The sequence below is a fragment of the Strigops habroptila genome, chromosome 13 (genome assembly GCF_004027225.2).
Source record: "Strigops habroptila isolate Jane chromosome 13, bStrHab1.2.pri, whole genome shotgun sequence".
NCBI classification, from domain to species: domain Eukaryota; kingdom Metazoa; phylum Chordata; class Aves; order Psittaciformes; family Psittacidae; genus Strigops; species Strigops habroptila.
The window spans coordinates 2,615,284-2,632,692 of NC_044289.2; the positions used below are offsets into that span (position 1 = coordinate 2,615,284).

The 17,409-nt window shown below is 40.9% G+C and overlaps 1 protein-coding gene across 3 annotated transcripts in view; it reads right to left on the reverse strand.

Moving 5' to 3' along the window:
- The window catches only part of PTPRT (protein tyrosine phosphatase receptor type T), a 447,177-nt gene that overhangs the window by 312,883 nt on the left and 116,885 nt on the right, over nucleotides 1-17,409 (reverse strand). For 2 of the 3 annotated variants that reach the window (XM_030502880.1, XM_030502878.1), the window contains exon 2: nucleotides 6,715-6,840. In XM_030502880.1, coding sequence (XP_030358740.1) covers nucleotides 6,715-6,840 — 126 coding nt within the window. Of the gene's footprint in view, nucleotides 1-5,079; nucleotides 5,176-6,714; nucleotides 6,841-17,409 lie in introns of those variants that run through there. The other variant, XM_030502879.1, reaches the window with a different exon arrangement.

Here is a 17,409-nt window from a genome sequence, read left to right on the forward strand (position 1 = left end):
ATAAATAGGCTAAAATAGTACACTTCCCTGAGAGTCTAAACATTCCATGCATATCCCCTCAAACAAATCCAGGAAACGAAGCCATCAACCCCCAAAACTCAGGTTAGTATAAAAAAGGGATGAAAGTCTGGAAATGGGGAAGAACTATTTACAACTGCAACTATAAAAAACAACTTCAAAAGACAGCCATGAAGCTGCACAGTAAACAGCACAACAAAAATACACTGGGGAAAGCTTCCAGAGATCCCCTTCTGTACTTAAAACCTGAGAAATGACTTTGAGTGCACCACCCAGCCTCAGACAAACATATTTACTCGTGTGGATGTGAAAGAGTGGGGAGAAATGTATTTGACTCATTTTTAGCAATTCTGGAGAAAAATGATACCCAAACAGCTGAGCCACATCTCTTTCTCCCTCTCAGATAAAACTGGATCATGATTCATCATATATACACAGTTGAATTATAATTTATGCCTTTAACAAGTTTGTGAATTTTCTTGTAAGCAAGAATTAATACACTCAGACACAGGCAAATGGTAATTTTATTGCATTGCCTTTCAGATTTACAAATGTTGAGTCTAACTCCTGTTGGCATTCGCTCCAGCCTGCAGGGAAAAAAGACCAATGTCTGACCTATGCACAGAGGTTCTCTGTTCTTTGCAGAGGATAACGCTAACTTCAAATCAGTGATCTCCCGAACAAAAGGATCCTGCCTGTCTTCAGCGTGGGCAGAGATGGACGATTATCACCTTCCTCTAGGAAAGCTGTTCCCTAATTCTTCACTCACGCTGTAACTCCGCAGTGCCACTCCACAAAACCAGGGAGGTGACACAGGAAAGCATTTGGCCTCTTAGACTAACATAAAACTTCGCTTAGTTCAGTGGAGTCCAAGTAGAATTCAGCCATCTGGTATTCATACATACATCATGCCTATGATGTTTGCCCACTAAATGAGTAGCTCACGAAGCAACACTAATGATGATAACCCTTCTGTTCTTTCCGTGAGAAGCTCAGAAAGCCCTCCAGCTACTGGAACAAAAGAACACACCCACTTAGATGTGGGAAGAGTCCTCATTCCTTCTCTCTGCTGAAGGAGAAAGAAAAGGAATTCTGCTACAAGTTCTCCGTGAGGTGGTGCAATGCATTCAAAGGAAGTGAGGAGTCGCACACACTGAACAGCTCCAACTGTGTTCACCTCCCTGGGCCAGGCAAAGCAGACTCAGGTAAGAAAGCACTCAGAACCCATTTGTGCCTTAACCTTGCCATCTATTACCTCAAAATGTCCACCATTAAGAGCATTCAGCACAGAGGCTCCTCCTCCAAGTTGATGAGGGAAGATTAGAGAGCAAATGCTGACTGCATCTCTGCAGGGTGAACCAGACCTGTCAGTGCCACAAATGCCATGAACACTAATGGTGCAGTTAGTAGCCATTTGGTAATATCCTGCCATAACCTCCTAAAGCACCATAAAAGAGTTCGGATCCTTTAGCTCAGTTGCAAACAGAAAAGCACAAGGACACTTGCGGCATTTCTGAGCCGCTGCTCAGCATTAGCTGTCTGCTACTCGACAAGCTTTACAGAAACACAAAATCCACGAAAACATGATCAGTGGCATTTCCCACATGTATATTGCATCTTCCAAACTATGAGTTAAGACACTGCAAGCAAGAAGGTTAAAAATGGATTAATTTCTACCACAAACACACCTTTGGTCAATAACAGATCCTGTTTCTCTTTGCAGAGAATGTGTGGGCTCCTTCTGGAATATGCAAGCAAAGCCCAGCAATTTGCACTTGCTAAGTAACATGCAAGTGCTGCAATTCTGAATACTGTAATTTGCTCATCCATAAATTCATAGTATCTAAACTGTTTCCTAGACAAACAGGGTATCTACTTAGAAAGCAATTCAGCAAGAAACAGCATGATATGGATCATGCGTATATATACAAATCTATGTATATACAAACACACATACGCAACAAGTAAAGTAGCGCTTACACTAAGTGTGATTTACATACATATGAAGGGAAGTAAGTAGTCAGGCAGATGGAGCCAGATCTTCAGCCTCTGTGTGCTGGCTGCTTATCTGGTAACTTGGAACAGGGAAACTTCACAAAAGCAAGCTTGAGATTTAACAGTGAATTTAACACCAAGGAATGCTGTGGAGAAAGGCACATGGCATGATCGCTTTGTAGCAAGATTAGAATCGTATTTAATACAATTAAAGGTAGTTACTTCAGTCTATTCAGCCCTGGTAAGCCTCCACTGGAATTAATTAGAAACTGATGGTGAAATACTTTGAACATGCAAATGTTAAATGCTTTATTAATATTATTCTTGCAACTGCTGTAAGAACAGGCAGGGCCAAATCCTTGGAATACTGCAAGGTTGTCACATGACAAATAAGGCCAGTACTTTTGCATGGCTAGCTTTAACATATTACCTTGTTGTACTAAGTATCTGCCTTAGAAATACAGAAAAGCTCAGGCACTACTTTACCACCAAGGAAATCACTTCTGTGATTCAACATAAACTAAACAGCCTTTTCCATCACACATCATCCAACACCAGCACATAAAGCCTGAGTCTTTACAGAAAAAGGGCAATGAAAATTGTGAGATGGAAATAAAGAGGAGCAGGGGAAATCTACTGGCTGTACTTTGAACTTTTATAATAGGATTAAAGTCTTGTGCCCCTCCAGCACTGTCATGCAGAGCACTGAATCCCTCCTTGGTAACACAAACTTAGGCAAATACCTGAAAAAGATCAGAAAGCAATGACTGAAGGCATAGCGTAAAGAATGAAATGAGACATTGAATTAGGAAAGGTTAAAAGGACTAGGTCACGTTCAGTCCTGCAAAGCAAACACTTAACTGCATGCAGCTATATAAAAGAGGTTATAAAAGAGACCAACAAGTGATTATTCTCCCTAGCCAAAGACTGAACAAAAAAACTACTGAGATGAAGCCATAAAAAGGAAAATTAAGGACTGAGAAACTTTATAATTCAAGGAGTTGAACAAGCAGCCCAAAGGCTGTCAAATACTCATCGCTGAGGGTATTCAGGCTTAAGTAAACACCCATCTGTTAAAGAATGTTTTGTTGTAATAGCTCCTGCAAGGAGGTGGAATGAGAGTCCCACCGAAGTCTGAGGACTCAATACCCACAATTCATTTCTTTCATTAATATCATCAATTAATTTCAGGTTTTGAAACATTTATTCAGAACAACAAACATCTGGTCCTTAATCCCCCAGTTAACACTGCTTCCAGCCCTACAGAATTAATCATAGAATTAATGGAAAGCAGTTTGTTTGCTAGCAATAGAGTAAAACCAATTGCCTACAAACGTCTACATTGCTAATGGAGCAGTTTAACTGCCCTTTTTCCCCTCCTTTTTTGACATTTTAATTTAAAAAATAAAGGCTAGAAAGTTGTCGCCGGGCAGAGGCTCTGCAGCAGTGTGTCAGCAGAGGATTACACAGCACTACAGACTCAGGCTCTCACAACATGGTACTGACCTGCTTTGAAGAGCGCTCTACAATCTAAGGATGAAAAGTACTGTAAAAAGTGCTAGATATTATCATTAGTATTCAGGAGGCCAGAATTCCGTGGCTTGCTTAAATTCAAAGGGACCTTCTGAAAGCCAACACATTTAAGAGAAGAAAAGAGCTCTGCTGTTAAGGCAGGCGGGCTGCCCAGGCAGGGGCCAAGCCATGCTTCCTGCCACCGGCTCCCAGCAGGCTGCGCTGCAGACCTCTTAGTACCATTGAACCAAACCCGCACCTGCTCCCTTTTTGTTTTTACCACTTCCACAATGTAGTATTTTAATCTATTAATAGCTACAAAAAAATCAGGTAATATTTAAAATGCCATCCTGATGAAGAAAATCTGTATTACTTCTAGCATTCTCAGAGCCCATGTGTTCTGGCAGTCCTGTCTCCACTCTTCATGCCAAGGAGCTTTCCTGGCTACAGCTGGCCACCAGAAGATACTTATTCATAGAATCCCAGACTGGTTTGGGTTGGAAGGGACCTTAAAGTTCATCCAGTTCCAAGCCCCTGCCACGGGCAGGGACACCTTCCACTAGAGCAGGTTGCTCCAAGCCCCTGTGTCCACCCTGGCCTTGAACACTGCCAGGGATGGGGCAGCCACAGCTTCTCTGGGCACCCTGTGCCAGCGCCTCAGCACCCTCACAGGGAAGAACTTCTGCCTAATGTCTAATCCAAATCCACCCTCTATTCCATGAACACCTCTGTTGCCACCTTTTACACCCTGTAGCTCAATGGATTTACACCCCACTGCTTTCAGCTACTGTGGAGAAATTAAATAGAATGGAAAGTCAACCACCATAAATGTTCCAGTACTCTGGTTTTAAGGATGCCTCTGCGTGTGGGAGAGGAGGGTGCTGTTCATCAGCTGATTCGCCTGGCTCTGCCACTACATGAATTTTAAGTAAACATCTTTTATTCTTATAAAACAGACTTTTCAATACATAACAAATACAAGCAACATGCATTACCATTCTATGCAGCAACCCAGACTCTCAATAATAGCTCTGAACGTCTCTGCTAGCTTCAGGGACTCTAATTGACCACTATAATTTACTTCAAGGTTAGCATGATTTGGACAGCCCTTGAAAACGTGTTTTTGTTATCAGAGCCTTCTGTACACGTTTGCTGCGGTCGAGTTTTTTCTACCTACTAATTTCACATTTTGTGCTGTGTGAATAGTCATAAGAGAAGGCATCAATTAGTAATATGAGGATCCGAGTCATTTCTCCTTATCCTCCTTCAAATCTCTTTAGATAATATTTCTCTATCAGCATATTCAAGTTGACGGCTGCTTTACCTTTGCATCTTTCTACAACAAAGCTTTCGGTGTTTCTTATTTGATGTCTAACCTTTATTAGATTTGCAGCTGCTCTAAGATCTTTATATCATTTATTAGTGCTACTAGATACGATGGAATGACGTATTAAGGGGGAAAACACCTTTATTTAGTTTTGGAAGAAATAATTCTGAAAGCCTTATTAAAAATTACATTAGTGCTTTGGGATTTGGTTTGTTTGGGGTTTTTACCCTGCCATTCCAGACTGTTGTTTGGCTACTTATTTCTTCATGGTTCCAGTGTACTTCAGATGACAATACATTTCCATATGGAGTCCTGAAAGATAGATCCTTTCCCATTCAGAGCTGACAAAGTATTGAACTCATCCAGACCAAGCCATACAAGCCTTCTTATTAATTCATTGCTTTCCAAATTGGATCAGAACTGTGTATGTTCCCATGCCTTCAGCTGACTCCAGGATCAGTCATCAGATCAGATCATTCCCTATCAGGGAATAGGACACAACAAGGTAGAAGCTGAGCTACCATAGAGATTAAATTGCCACAATTAGAAAACAACAACATCCAGAATGATGAAATACCAGAAAACTGCAACATTCACAATTAACTTTGGGGATGCCACAACCAAATCAAGTGGAATTAGGTGTTACATGCTCTGAAAGATCCTGTTCTGAACAAGCTCCACTAATAAAACCGCCCCACAACTTAACCAGCCTTTAGTGATGGAGAAACTGCAGCTAGGCTGGTATCTTGTGTGCTTGTTTTCTACTGACAAAAAGCATACAGGGATGAAGACTGGGCTGTCAATCAGGGAGCTATTGTATCAGCTCTACGTGGTAGCCTTAGCAGGCAGCTAGCAATTACAGGTCTCTTACCTCAATAATTACAGCCATAAGAATACCTCTTTAACAACATGACGTTCCGGTTCTGCCATGTAGCTTGTGCTTCTCAGAGTGTAACGCACTAACCTCAACAAATACTTCCTTCTTAAGACTGAAATCAAACTCTTAACTGGCTGGTCAGGTCTCTCTATCATTATTTCCATTAGTGGGTCTTGTGTTGCTACTGTAGGTGGCAAGAAACACAGACAAACTTTGCGTGCTTTCTTAAGTTCTTTTTCAATGGGAACAAAGCATTCCACAGCATTTTTAAGGCTAGAGAACTGACTCCCACACACATCATGATGGTGGCTCCAGTGGGAAACAAAACTACTGGAAATCACCACTGTTGTGCTGCTCTTCAGAGAATATTCCTATCATGTGGAAGACTGAGATTATTGGATGCTCTCAATATATATTAGTAAATTAGATATTCTGGTAACTCTCTATTGGAAATGGGGGGGGGGGGCGTGTTTTGCATATGAAAATTTCACAGTCTGAAATCCCAACCAAATCAAGCACTAGCTACTACAGTTAATTCTTTAGGAATTTCTTTTCTTTCTCAGAATTAGAATTTAAAGCTGTCAGGTAAGAGCTAAATGGTAACTGAAAGGTCTGATATTCCCAGACATTACAACACTTCTGACCTCTCAAACAAGCCTCTCCCCAGAAAAGCCAGCTCTGTGATCCTGAAACATGCAAAAAACTGGCCAAGCCTTAGAATGTTACACCTGAAACATTGCCTCTCTGTTAAACACAGGAATAAAATACAAATAAGCAATGTAAAATGATTCGGCAAACATATCAAATGGCAAATGTTGGGAAAAGACACTCACATTTATGAACTCTGTTGTCAGGTTATTTTGAACACAAAAGTCATACTGGGTACTGTTGTGGTACCCAGACCCAGTACGCACCCATTTAGGGCTAACAGCTGATTCTCTCAGAGAACAGTATGTCCCCGCTGTTGCTGGGGCTTCTTACTTACCAGTTGGGACAGCAGGATCCATTGTTGGCTTTTCCCAGGTATTGATCTGCTCCCAGGTAAATCCATTGGTTCCCAAGGCCACACTATAACCACAATTACTGTAGTGCTCATCAAATGAACAACCACCTAAAACCAAGAAAAACAAACACATTCCTGTATTATTTATTTATCTCTCTTTATGGTAGGTCATATTTACTTAAATATTTTGTACCCAAGTTTATGTAAGGGAAAAAAAGGAAAAATGAAATTAATTTCCTGCATATTAGGTTTCAGGCAGCAGGGGAGGTATCCAGAAAACATTTCTGCACTTTCCACACTTGGTATCCATTGGAAGCCTTTGTTTTCTTCCCTCTGTGCTACTGTTTCCTAGATCAGTTCCCTTTATTTCAACTTATTGTCTTTACATTTTCAAGCACATGATGCGCACATGCAAGAAAATTTGCATTTGGGTCCCTGTAACTGATAGTTAATTACATAAACCTCCAAGTCAGGTATTAAAAGCAAAAATACCCCCAAAAAATAGAACAGGGGGGTGAGAGGTGGGAGGCTGAAGAAGGAACACAGATGGTAAACAAGTACAGCATCGCTGTTCCTACAGGGAATCCTCACTTCGCTTTTAAGCCTTGAATTACACAAGGTTGGGTTACACCTATGGAAAGTGCAACTCGCCTTTTAACCATCTCTTCTGCATAACAACATGAAGCTCTGTGTGGCACATGACCATTCCTCAAGGTCTTTCCAGTCAATACTTTTGAATGCAACCCTCTAGCTTCTTGACAAGAAAGTAACAAGTGGATGGCAACTAGCATTCACACCTTCCAAACTGTTGACTAAGTGATCTTCCCTACTGCAGTACTGAAATACTTAGAAGTAGTTAACTGTCATAAATAACCCAGCAGCTACCTCAACACTTGTGGATCAAGAGAAACCCATGAACAGTGCAATGAAATTTTGTATTCCAACACAGATCTTTGAAACTTGTGTCACACAGACAAATCAAGCTACTTTATTACCTGCTAGGATGGATATTCCTCTGCTGGTGTCCCTTACAAGTACCTCAGGCACATTCCTCTTCGCATCCAACCAACTAAGTCTGCCAAACATATTTCAGTACTAGATCCATTAGATCAGGCAGCCCAGGTCCTTGAGTTTAGACATTAATCATGTCAACAGTGTCTCTGTACAGCTCTGGTTTTCTCTCTTACGGAAGCAAGGATAAATTTTCTTTGCAGATACTATTCCTCCAAAGTCAACTGGACACATCTAACACTTCCAAGCTGCAAGGACTGAGCCAGTGCTCAAGGCAACACTAACTTCCTCTGCCAGCCAAACTGCCAATTGCTCTTGACACTAATCAGAGTTACATGCAGAGATGCTCCTGACTCTTTACTCCTTCCCAAAGGCTGCACTGCCTATATGCACAGAATGAACAGCTGGAACGTGAGTGATCCATGGTTCCTTTGCAATAAGGATTATCCAACACTGGGGACATAGAAGCCTTCTTTGGTTTTCACCTGTATTTTCTATTGTCTAGTCCCAGGAAAGCCCAAACTTGTCTTTGTTCCTGTAGAACTCCTCATAAATGACAAAAATATATACCATATCATTAATATTTATTAAATCCTTATTCTGTTAAAGGACTTTATGCTCACTCCAACCACAACTGGTTTTCTAAGTTGTTCTACAAAGCTTCACATATTATTTCTATTTAAATATATACTCGAAGGATTTGTTGGGTTGAGCGCCTGTTGCCGAAGAAGAGTTTAAATACAAGTTTCTCCTAAAAAATATTTGATATACCATATACTTCCATTATAAGTAAATATGACTACAGCACATTGTATGACCCTCTCAAACTTGCTTGTTAGAGTCTCTGGAAATATTTCCTTTGTGTCATTATTTTACACTATTTTAATAACTCCTGCTTTAAATTTACAGTACTTGTGAAGCTTTGCCAGCTGTCAAAATGAGCAGGATTACACTTAAACTGTTTCCTTAATTTGATAAATCTAATTTAGGTGAAAAAGTTCAAGTTTAGAATATTAAACGTGCTCATTAAAATGTCTAAGGGAAAAATCAAGGTGTTCTGGATTGTGTGGGAGTATGCAATGCAACTGAAAGTCACCTTTTTCACAGCGAGAGGGTATGAGAGACAATATCAAACCGCCTGCTCTCAGTCTCCAAGCAGAGCATTCTAATTTTGACAGATTCTCTTTAATAGCACAACTTCAGACACAGACCATTCCCACACAACCTCTGCTCAGCATACTGCAGCGCACAATAACTGTGCTGTCTCTGAGCTATTACTTTGAAGGGATTGTAAACAAAGTCTCTGATCGAGCCAGACAATTGTATGAGGCCTCATGTACACAGAGAAAATTGCACAGGCGCTGCTCCAAAGTCCCAGAAGCAAAACAAGCAATAGTAGTGAAATATGGGGTAACAGTCCTCATCTAGCAGGGAATGTAATTGTCAATATCTTGCTCTAATCAGCTAAATAAGTAATCTTACACATCCTGAAGTAGGCAAAGTCAGGAGAAGGGCTGAAAAGAGGATACAGTGAGAACTTAGGGAAGATTGGGAGTTTCCGCTGATAAGAGGCAACACCTGGGGAAGCTTCTAAAGTGCCCTGTCTGAAAGTCAAAGCTAACCTTGTAGTACAATTGGATAAGAAAAGCAAGGATAAACCACGGAGAGCCTGGAAAATAGCAGCAAGACATCTACGTTTTAAAGACATAAAAGTTAAGTGGAGAAACCTCCAAATGCAGAGTGACTGTGCAATAAACCAGAAGGATTAATTTACTAGAAGCAACAGAATTGGAACTTGGAGGTGAATTTGCAGGAAATGAGGACAAGGAGTGTCATAAATGGTGACCACAACGGATCATAATCCAATTAAAATTTTATTAATTATAGCAAGTAGAATATGAGCAAAAACAGCGCTGGACGACAGGGGAGTCTGCGCTCCGCCACTGCCGTGCTGAGCAGTTCAAACAGTCCCTTTTTATACATCTTTACTTCCGTGTTCATGAAGTAGTGGAGGTACTCTGCGCATGCTTCAGTTGTTGTTAGGGGGTCGTTTTCTACCTCCTGGTGGTCGTTGAGGCCGAAGTAAGAAGTCTTCCTCCTTTATCCCATAGTTGACCCCTCATTCACATGTCCTTATCTGGGGTTGTTTGTCCTGTTTCTGTCGGTTCCTGGAAGTCTGGCGGTTATCTCGCGATTGTGGTTATCTTATCTTACTCAAGCAGTGTCCGAGTTTCTGTCTGCATAAGCGATTTCACATCTTTGTTGCCTAACCTTTACATTGAGCTTAACATAAATCTTAATAAACAATATCCTAGTCCATAGTTTCTCACAAGGAGGAAAAAAACAGAGTCAATTTTAAGGCTCAGACAAGCAGGCTGGCTGCATGAATCTCGGGTACCACGAGGAGGGAAGCCTTCATCTGCTCTTTCGTTATAACGTCTCAAAAGAGAGCAGAATTAAAAGTGAAGACTTAGCTAGGACCCAGAGCCATGCTTGGGAGATAAACTTCAGCAACTCCTCTGGTCGCATTACTACAGTGTACATAATATTACAGAACAGGAAAGAAACCTCAGAAAGTGGAAGGGAAGAATCAGAACATCCTGAATATCCCAGATTTTGGGGTTTAATTGTGCCTATCTGCCAAACTAGTACACCTTAGGTGGTCTTAGTCCTACCCTTTCGGCAGAGCACGGCACATGGCACCACAGCTCCCGTTACAGGCAGCCACGCTCAAAAGCAGCTGTGAAACTTCCACCCCACCTCGGGAATTCAAGACCCACACCGCGCTCCTCCTCCCTCACTGACCTCGCGGCGTGCAGGACCGCTTCCCATACAATTCCTCTCCCTTTTCCCGGCTTTTGCCCTTTTTTAAGCACGGTTCCCAGCGGCTCCCGCGGCTCAGCCACCTCCCTCCGCTCGTTTGAGGGAGCGGCCAGCCCCGGTCCTGCGCTGTGCAGCCTGGTCTCTCCGCACAGAGGCCGCGCTCCCAGCACCCAGACGTGGAGCACAGCTCTTGGAAGCACATCGGCTTCTTAACGCAAAGCCAGCCCTGGGTCGTGTGTACCCTCCCCTCTCCTGGAAGAGGAGTCGGGCGGGATGAGGGATATTCCCAGCGCCACTACCGCCATTATCACACCGTCTGTACCATGCCGCCGCACTCGGCTCCACCTCAGCAACATCTTTCCCTCGCCCCGGAGAAGCCGAGTGGTCTCCATCCGCCCTCACGGTCCGCAGCCTCGCTGAGTCCAACGTGCCAGCAGCACCCCAGGAGCTCACCTCAGCAAGGGCTCCCCTGCTGAACGGAGCCAGCCTACGAGCTCTAGTCCTTGCTGAAGGACGGTAAAGTGGGATGAGGAGGAAGAGTTTGAGAAAGAGAATGATTTAATACCTTTTCTGTGGAATGTTGTTGACCCAGGAGATGAAAGTGCTTTTATGTTTAAGTGTGTGCTTAAAACAATACAGTCCCAAGCAAGCTAGTGGGGAAACGCAGAGTAAGGGTGCATTTGATGTCCAGTTGTGCTTGCATGGGTGCTCCCCATGCTCAACTCATGGGATCGAGCAATTCACTTTGCTACACAGGTGCCTAGCTGCAAGATCCTTAAAAATGCAGGTACTCCCCGCTAGTGATTTTCAGTTTAAAGTGTCTACTCCAGTAGGGGTAATAACTGTAAAATGAATTGACAGGTGAAATTCACCAGGTGTGCTACTTTCATAAGCTTAACATTCAGCATTTCCAAAGGCACACTACCTAGGTGGATAGCTAAATATACCAGAACATAAAGGGGAAAAGGGGGAAGGTCAGATCCTTCCTAACACAAAATCATCCATTGCTGAAACACAACTGCTTGGCAGTAGAACAGAGCTATTCATTAACATAGAAAAAACAATCCTCACAACTTGAAAGACAAAGATACCACTCAATGAATTTAGGTACCAGGTTTGCACGTTATCATTTTAGCCACAATATCACAAAGGTGTTTGAGGAACATGAAAACACCTACACATTTGTCAAAATGCGGTTCTATATCTTCATATATTAACAAGAATGAGGAATTTTAGGAAGCAAATGGGGATCTTGGAGTGTTTCCCATGTTTGGCTGAAAATTAAGCAGTGACAAATGCAGCTGCTAAGTGGGGTAAAAGAAAAGGGAATGGAGATGACTGATATTGTTAGATAATGCATGTGGTGTTGATCCCTTTTCACAAAATGAAACGCAAACAAGAAGCTCTTCCCTTCCTGAAAAGGGTCATGTTGAAGCAAATAACAGCTCACATAGGAAGGATAAAATATCCCTTGTTTTACACTGCAGGCTTGTAACAATGCTACTGCTCATCTGAGTGATGCTAATTAATCTTGAGCAGACCTATCATCAGTCACTGAGACTTGCCCCCGGATTAAATGTAAACCAGCCTTGCATAAATTGAATGCCTCCTTTGAATATATAATTGAATTTGCAGAAGTGTACGCCAGGGGGGTGTTTAAATAAGTGCACAAATATGATAAAAAGAACTTCACGCCATAATATCTAATTCAGTAAGCAAAAATAATGGCAGGGCACAGTCCAATTAGTGTTTGATTTATTTATGTTAACAAATCCAATTAGTAAAATGTTTTATAAAGTCATCCAATGTCAAACTCTCATGGACACAACAGATCTAGAAAAACCGATGCTTCCAAAAAGAGATAAAGAAACATACTGTGTGAGAAACCTCATTGGTTATCCTGTGCTTCTAAATACACACAGAAACCAGCAGAGATTCAGACATAATTTGATGGAGTATTTACAGCATTCCCAAGGTGAGAAGGGAGTAGAGACAGCACAGCATATCAGTCTCATTTATCCCATTTCAGGCCTTTTTTTCTGGAACATTAGTAGTTACCTTTCTCCCTTATTTATTGAAAAAAAGGGGGGAGAGGTGGGGATAGCACAGAAGTTTGAAATGCATGCAGTACTTTGCTGTGGAACATCCCTTTTGAGACTCTCATGAGAGCTGAGATATAGTTCATCAATTTAGACCTTAGCCTCAAGAAATACGAGGCAAGTAGAGAAAAAAACAAACACTGTGATGATGAGGTAGTATTTAGGAACTATAAAACTCCAGAAATTAACATGCTACTGTTTCTGATCATTCATTCTTATCTCTTCCAAAGACATTCTTGCTTACAAGGGCTGTAAGAGATACATTTGGCTCATTAGGATAAATTCTGTTATGGGATTTATTATCTAAACCCACATTTATAACTTTATCAGACTGTGAGACTTCACATAGTATATTCTTGAGAAGTCTTACTTCATATTCTTATGGAGGGAGAATAAAAATGTGCACGTAAAGTTTGTGTTAAGATGAGATAAATCAAGCGATATTGGGGTTCCCTCCCCCAGGAAAAGTAGTTAGTGCTTTATATGCTTTCCACTCCTTACAGAAAGATTAAGACAGAAGATGTCAGAAATATGCGTAAAAGCAACCCAAAATGCTAAGCTGAACAAGAAAGCAGATCCAGATTCTCCAGGCCAGACCTATTGCTAATGAGCACTGTCCACAGCCTCATCTCTCAGGAGACATCATGCCAAAGAGAAGGACAAACATGGAGGGATTGAACTTGTCACTTGAGGTATTGTTAGTTTCAACTATGACACCCTAAAAGCTATGCATTCTGTGTAGCCTCAGGTATCTGCACAGCACAGGGCAGGAAGCTTGAGAAGAGCCAACAGTAACTGGGTGTCTCATTTGTCAGAAAATCACCCTGCTGCCATCATATTATCAACCCACTCTTCTAACTGGCCAATTTCAATCAGTACTTCATTATTTTACTGAACTGTTTATTCTGCATTCCCTGATTTTCAGGGAAAAGGTTTCTGCACAGAAAAAGGAGTTATCTTTACTGAGTCAAAGGGCACCGTATGTTCACTGTGTATTTAAACACAAACTCTGCAAGGGAGCGAAAGGTCCTATGACTCCTCAAACTCCAGAGAAAGCTTTGATCAATTTCTGTGCCTCGCTTCAAGGATCTACACCAAGAGAAACTGAGAAACAGATTCCCCAGTGTGTAATAAGGTATAAACTCCAACGTAAAGCATTCATAACATCTTCTGATGTCAGTTGTTTAAGAGCTGAGCTTAGGCCTAGCATAAATTCAGATAAGTCACTCAACCATGAAACACAAATGCACTGAAAACCAGGCTTCTCCACTTCTGGTGCTCACAAAAGTGCTTCTCTCCGGGTACCCAGATGTTCTGGGGTTTAGAAGTAAACATCAGTGATTTCTCTAGTGCCTCAAACACTTTCCTGTATGTGATATGATTTCTGCTGCAAGTATCAGTCCTCATTGATGAGTCATGAGTCATCTGCCACAGGACTGTTCTATCTCTTTTTCTTTTCGTCTTACTCTTAACGCATTATTATTAGATTTACATGTAAGCAGAGAAAGTTTTGTCTACGCTCCGGAAGGTCCAAGTCCTCTGAGATACTGGTAACTGATTGCCTGGTTTAGGTATGAATCGTTCGTGTTAGAATTGACTGAATTTCATTCCTTTCTCATGGTTTCTGTTCTGGCAATCAGATCTCTCAGATTCGGGGTAGAGGGGTGCAGAAAGTGTGTGTTTGTTTTTAACTGCACTGATGAAAATCGCTTCAGGATTAAAATGTATGTATGTAGCTTTGGGTTTTTTTTTCCTAAATCAAGTTAATCCTTGGAAATAAAAAAGAAAACTGGAGTGCAGCTTAGAAAAGCTCTTCATTTCAACTGGAAATGGTAATGGTCCCAAAGTAGGCTCAAGATTGGCATTTTTTTGTATCGCTGATTTGAAGTGCAATCAACCTATTAGAGATGACTATCATACTGGTATACATCTTTTAAAAGTCTTTTCCAAATTTGTATGCCATATCAAATTGCTATCTTTGCAGGTTCCTAGTCTCCCCGACTGGTTTGGAAGGGAGCTTAAAGTTCATCCAGTTCCAACCCCCTGCCATGGGCAGGGACACCTTCCACTAGAGCAGGTTGCTCCAAGCCCCTGTGTCCAACCTGGCCTTGAACACTGCCAGGGATGGGGCAGCCACAGCTTCTCTGGGAAAAGTCTGTGCCAGCGCCTCAGCACCCTCACAGGGAAGAGCTTCTGCCTAAGAGTTCATCTCAGTCTCCCCTCTGGCAGGTTAAAATAATTCCTCCTTGTCCTATCACTACATTACAACATTACATGTCTATTTCCACACATACTTTGAAGCAGTTTATGAGCACAGTTTCCATGCACACACACAACACACATGCATGAATACAATGGTTGCACGTTCATTTCACAGAAACCTCACTATCATCAAAATATTGCTGACATTGCATAAGGGATCCTGTGTAGTCTTCATGACTGTCACCAACAACATATCTTAATGTTGTGAAAGGAAGAGAACAAATAGGACTAATGTTGTCTGGTGAAACACCTAAAGACAAAATGTCCTCGGGGTAGTAAGTTTTTCTTCCAATACTTCTCCACAGAAATTATTGGTCCCAAATGTGCAATAGAGTCTCACAAAGTTTATGAGTTATCTTCTAATCCCATGAAATCACTCTGCTGCAAAACAAGCATTGTGCCTAGGATCCTTATATGTATGGAAAAAGTGTTTAATCTGTATTTCCTGAACTTGTCAGGTTAAACTAAGTTTTCATTCTTAAATTCATTGTTAGAGGTTTCTCTTTGCAGAAGCTTACCTACATCTCATGATTTGAGCCCTGCACCAGCTCATACATTCATTACTAATTCTGTACTTTATAATCCACCAAGGATGAGTGAAAGTGCTTTGAAGTATCCTAGGAGTAAAACTAACACTAAATGTCATTTGTTTAAATATATGTGTCCAAATTCTAGGATGACTCATCTAACTTCACTTGCCAGAATGTCTGTCCTTTATTTAATACCAGGAATATCTTTTTCCTGCTGACAGCTTAGCTGTCACTATTTCAATAGCTCAATATTAACATTTTATTGCTTTATTTAAAAGTGTCATTATTAACATATCTATAATCTCATTGGATTTTTTAAGCTATGGAACAAAGCCCCTTAATACACTGCACCTTTCAAAGAATCCTAACTTTGCAAGTTGTTTAGTTTCTGTCTGCTGAAACACACCAACATTTATATGAAGAGATTTCAGACTTGTCTATCCCTGTGTAACAAAACTTGTAAAATTAACACAGTTCTTTAAAACCATAGAAGATTCTTAAACAGATGTTCTGCACTACCTTTTCTTATTATTCTAGCTAATAACCTTTTTAATTCAGTAGTTTAGTGGTTTTCCACCCTTGAAGCAGGCTCCTGCTTTATTCATAGAATGATGAAATTAAGGTTCCTTTTTAAAAATGCAAATTTATACCACTTACTTGCTTTTATTCTTGTAGTCTAAATATAAAGCCTTACTTTGCTTCCATTTGTTTCTTAAGTTACAAGGCCATTTTTTTTTTCTAAAATAATGCCATTCTGTATTCAAAAAAATCCCTCTTAAATTATTAGCCATGGTTGTTGAAGATGTACTGTATTTGTCAGTAAAAACCATTTGTGGGCATTCATTGTTTCTGCAGTTTCACCAAATGCTACATGAACTATTGCCGTGGAGTCTTGATCAGTCAGAACTCTCTACTGACTGACGTCATTTCAGCATTTGGTAATATCACATGGAATACCTATTCAAGCTGCAATTGTTTAAATGATTTATTTCTTTTACTTTTACCATCCACCAAAGCAGCAAAAAACTGAAGATAGCTGTTTCTCACTTATTTTATATTCCATTAGTAAACCTATCTTCCTCAATAAGCTTTTGTGCAAACTTCAGATTCATGTGTTTGAACTGTAAGCAAGAAGCAGTCATTGACTGACTCATCTTTGATGGTGAATAAAATTCTGTCTCAGAAGATACAATTTCAGGAATTCCAATACAATCTACAAGTCTTCTGATCTTTCTCTTTTCCCTGTGCTGCTGTTCCTGTAGCACTGCTGGGGCTCCTAGTTTGGAGAAGGATCTCCTTTTAGCTGAGATATTTTCTTGGCATTTGCAGTCAGAAGACATGAAGACAAACTTAAGTAGGGGTAGGAAGTCTAGTTTATTGCCAGTAAACACAGCATAAAATTAAACATGATTTGGTCACAATCAAATGTAAGTTGAACAGACATATTTTAGAGAAGAAATTCAGTGCTTATTGGGCTGGCGTTTTCATAATGCTTCCATTAGCTCAACAGTCTTCCCAAATGAAGCCAAAGGAAGTCAATTAAACCAATGCTGAACTTCAGAAAGTCCCTTGTTCTTTTTAGAAATTCTCACCATTCAGTCTGCAAAGACCTCTGTGAAACTGTTCGCACTTGGCACTTCCTGAAGCTTCACCACCACATTAGCAAAGCTAACCCCCTCCTAACACCTAGCATGGTCTAGTGACTGCATCTTGCTTGTGCACTCACAGAAAACTACCCACAGTATGCATAAGGACAAGAAGGTACATGGCTATCACGCACATCCCATCTGTTTTCCAAGTGGTTCCAAAAAGAAATAGCAAGAGTTTAAATGTTTTCTTGTAGAAAAGTCTAATATGGTCAGTTGATTCTTGGTGAACAATACTGATATTTTATTTAAATTGCTTCTAAAGAACATCACATGCATTTAAAGCTCCAGCATTGTGCCAGTCTC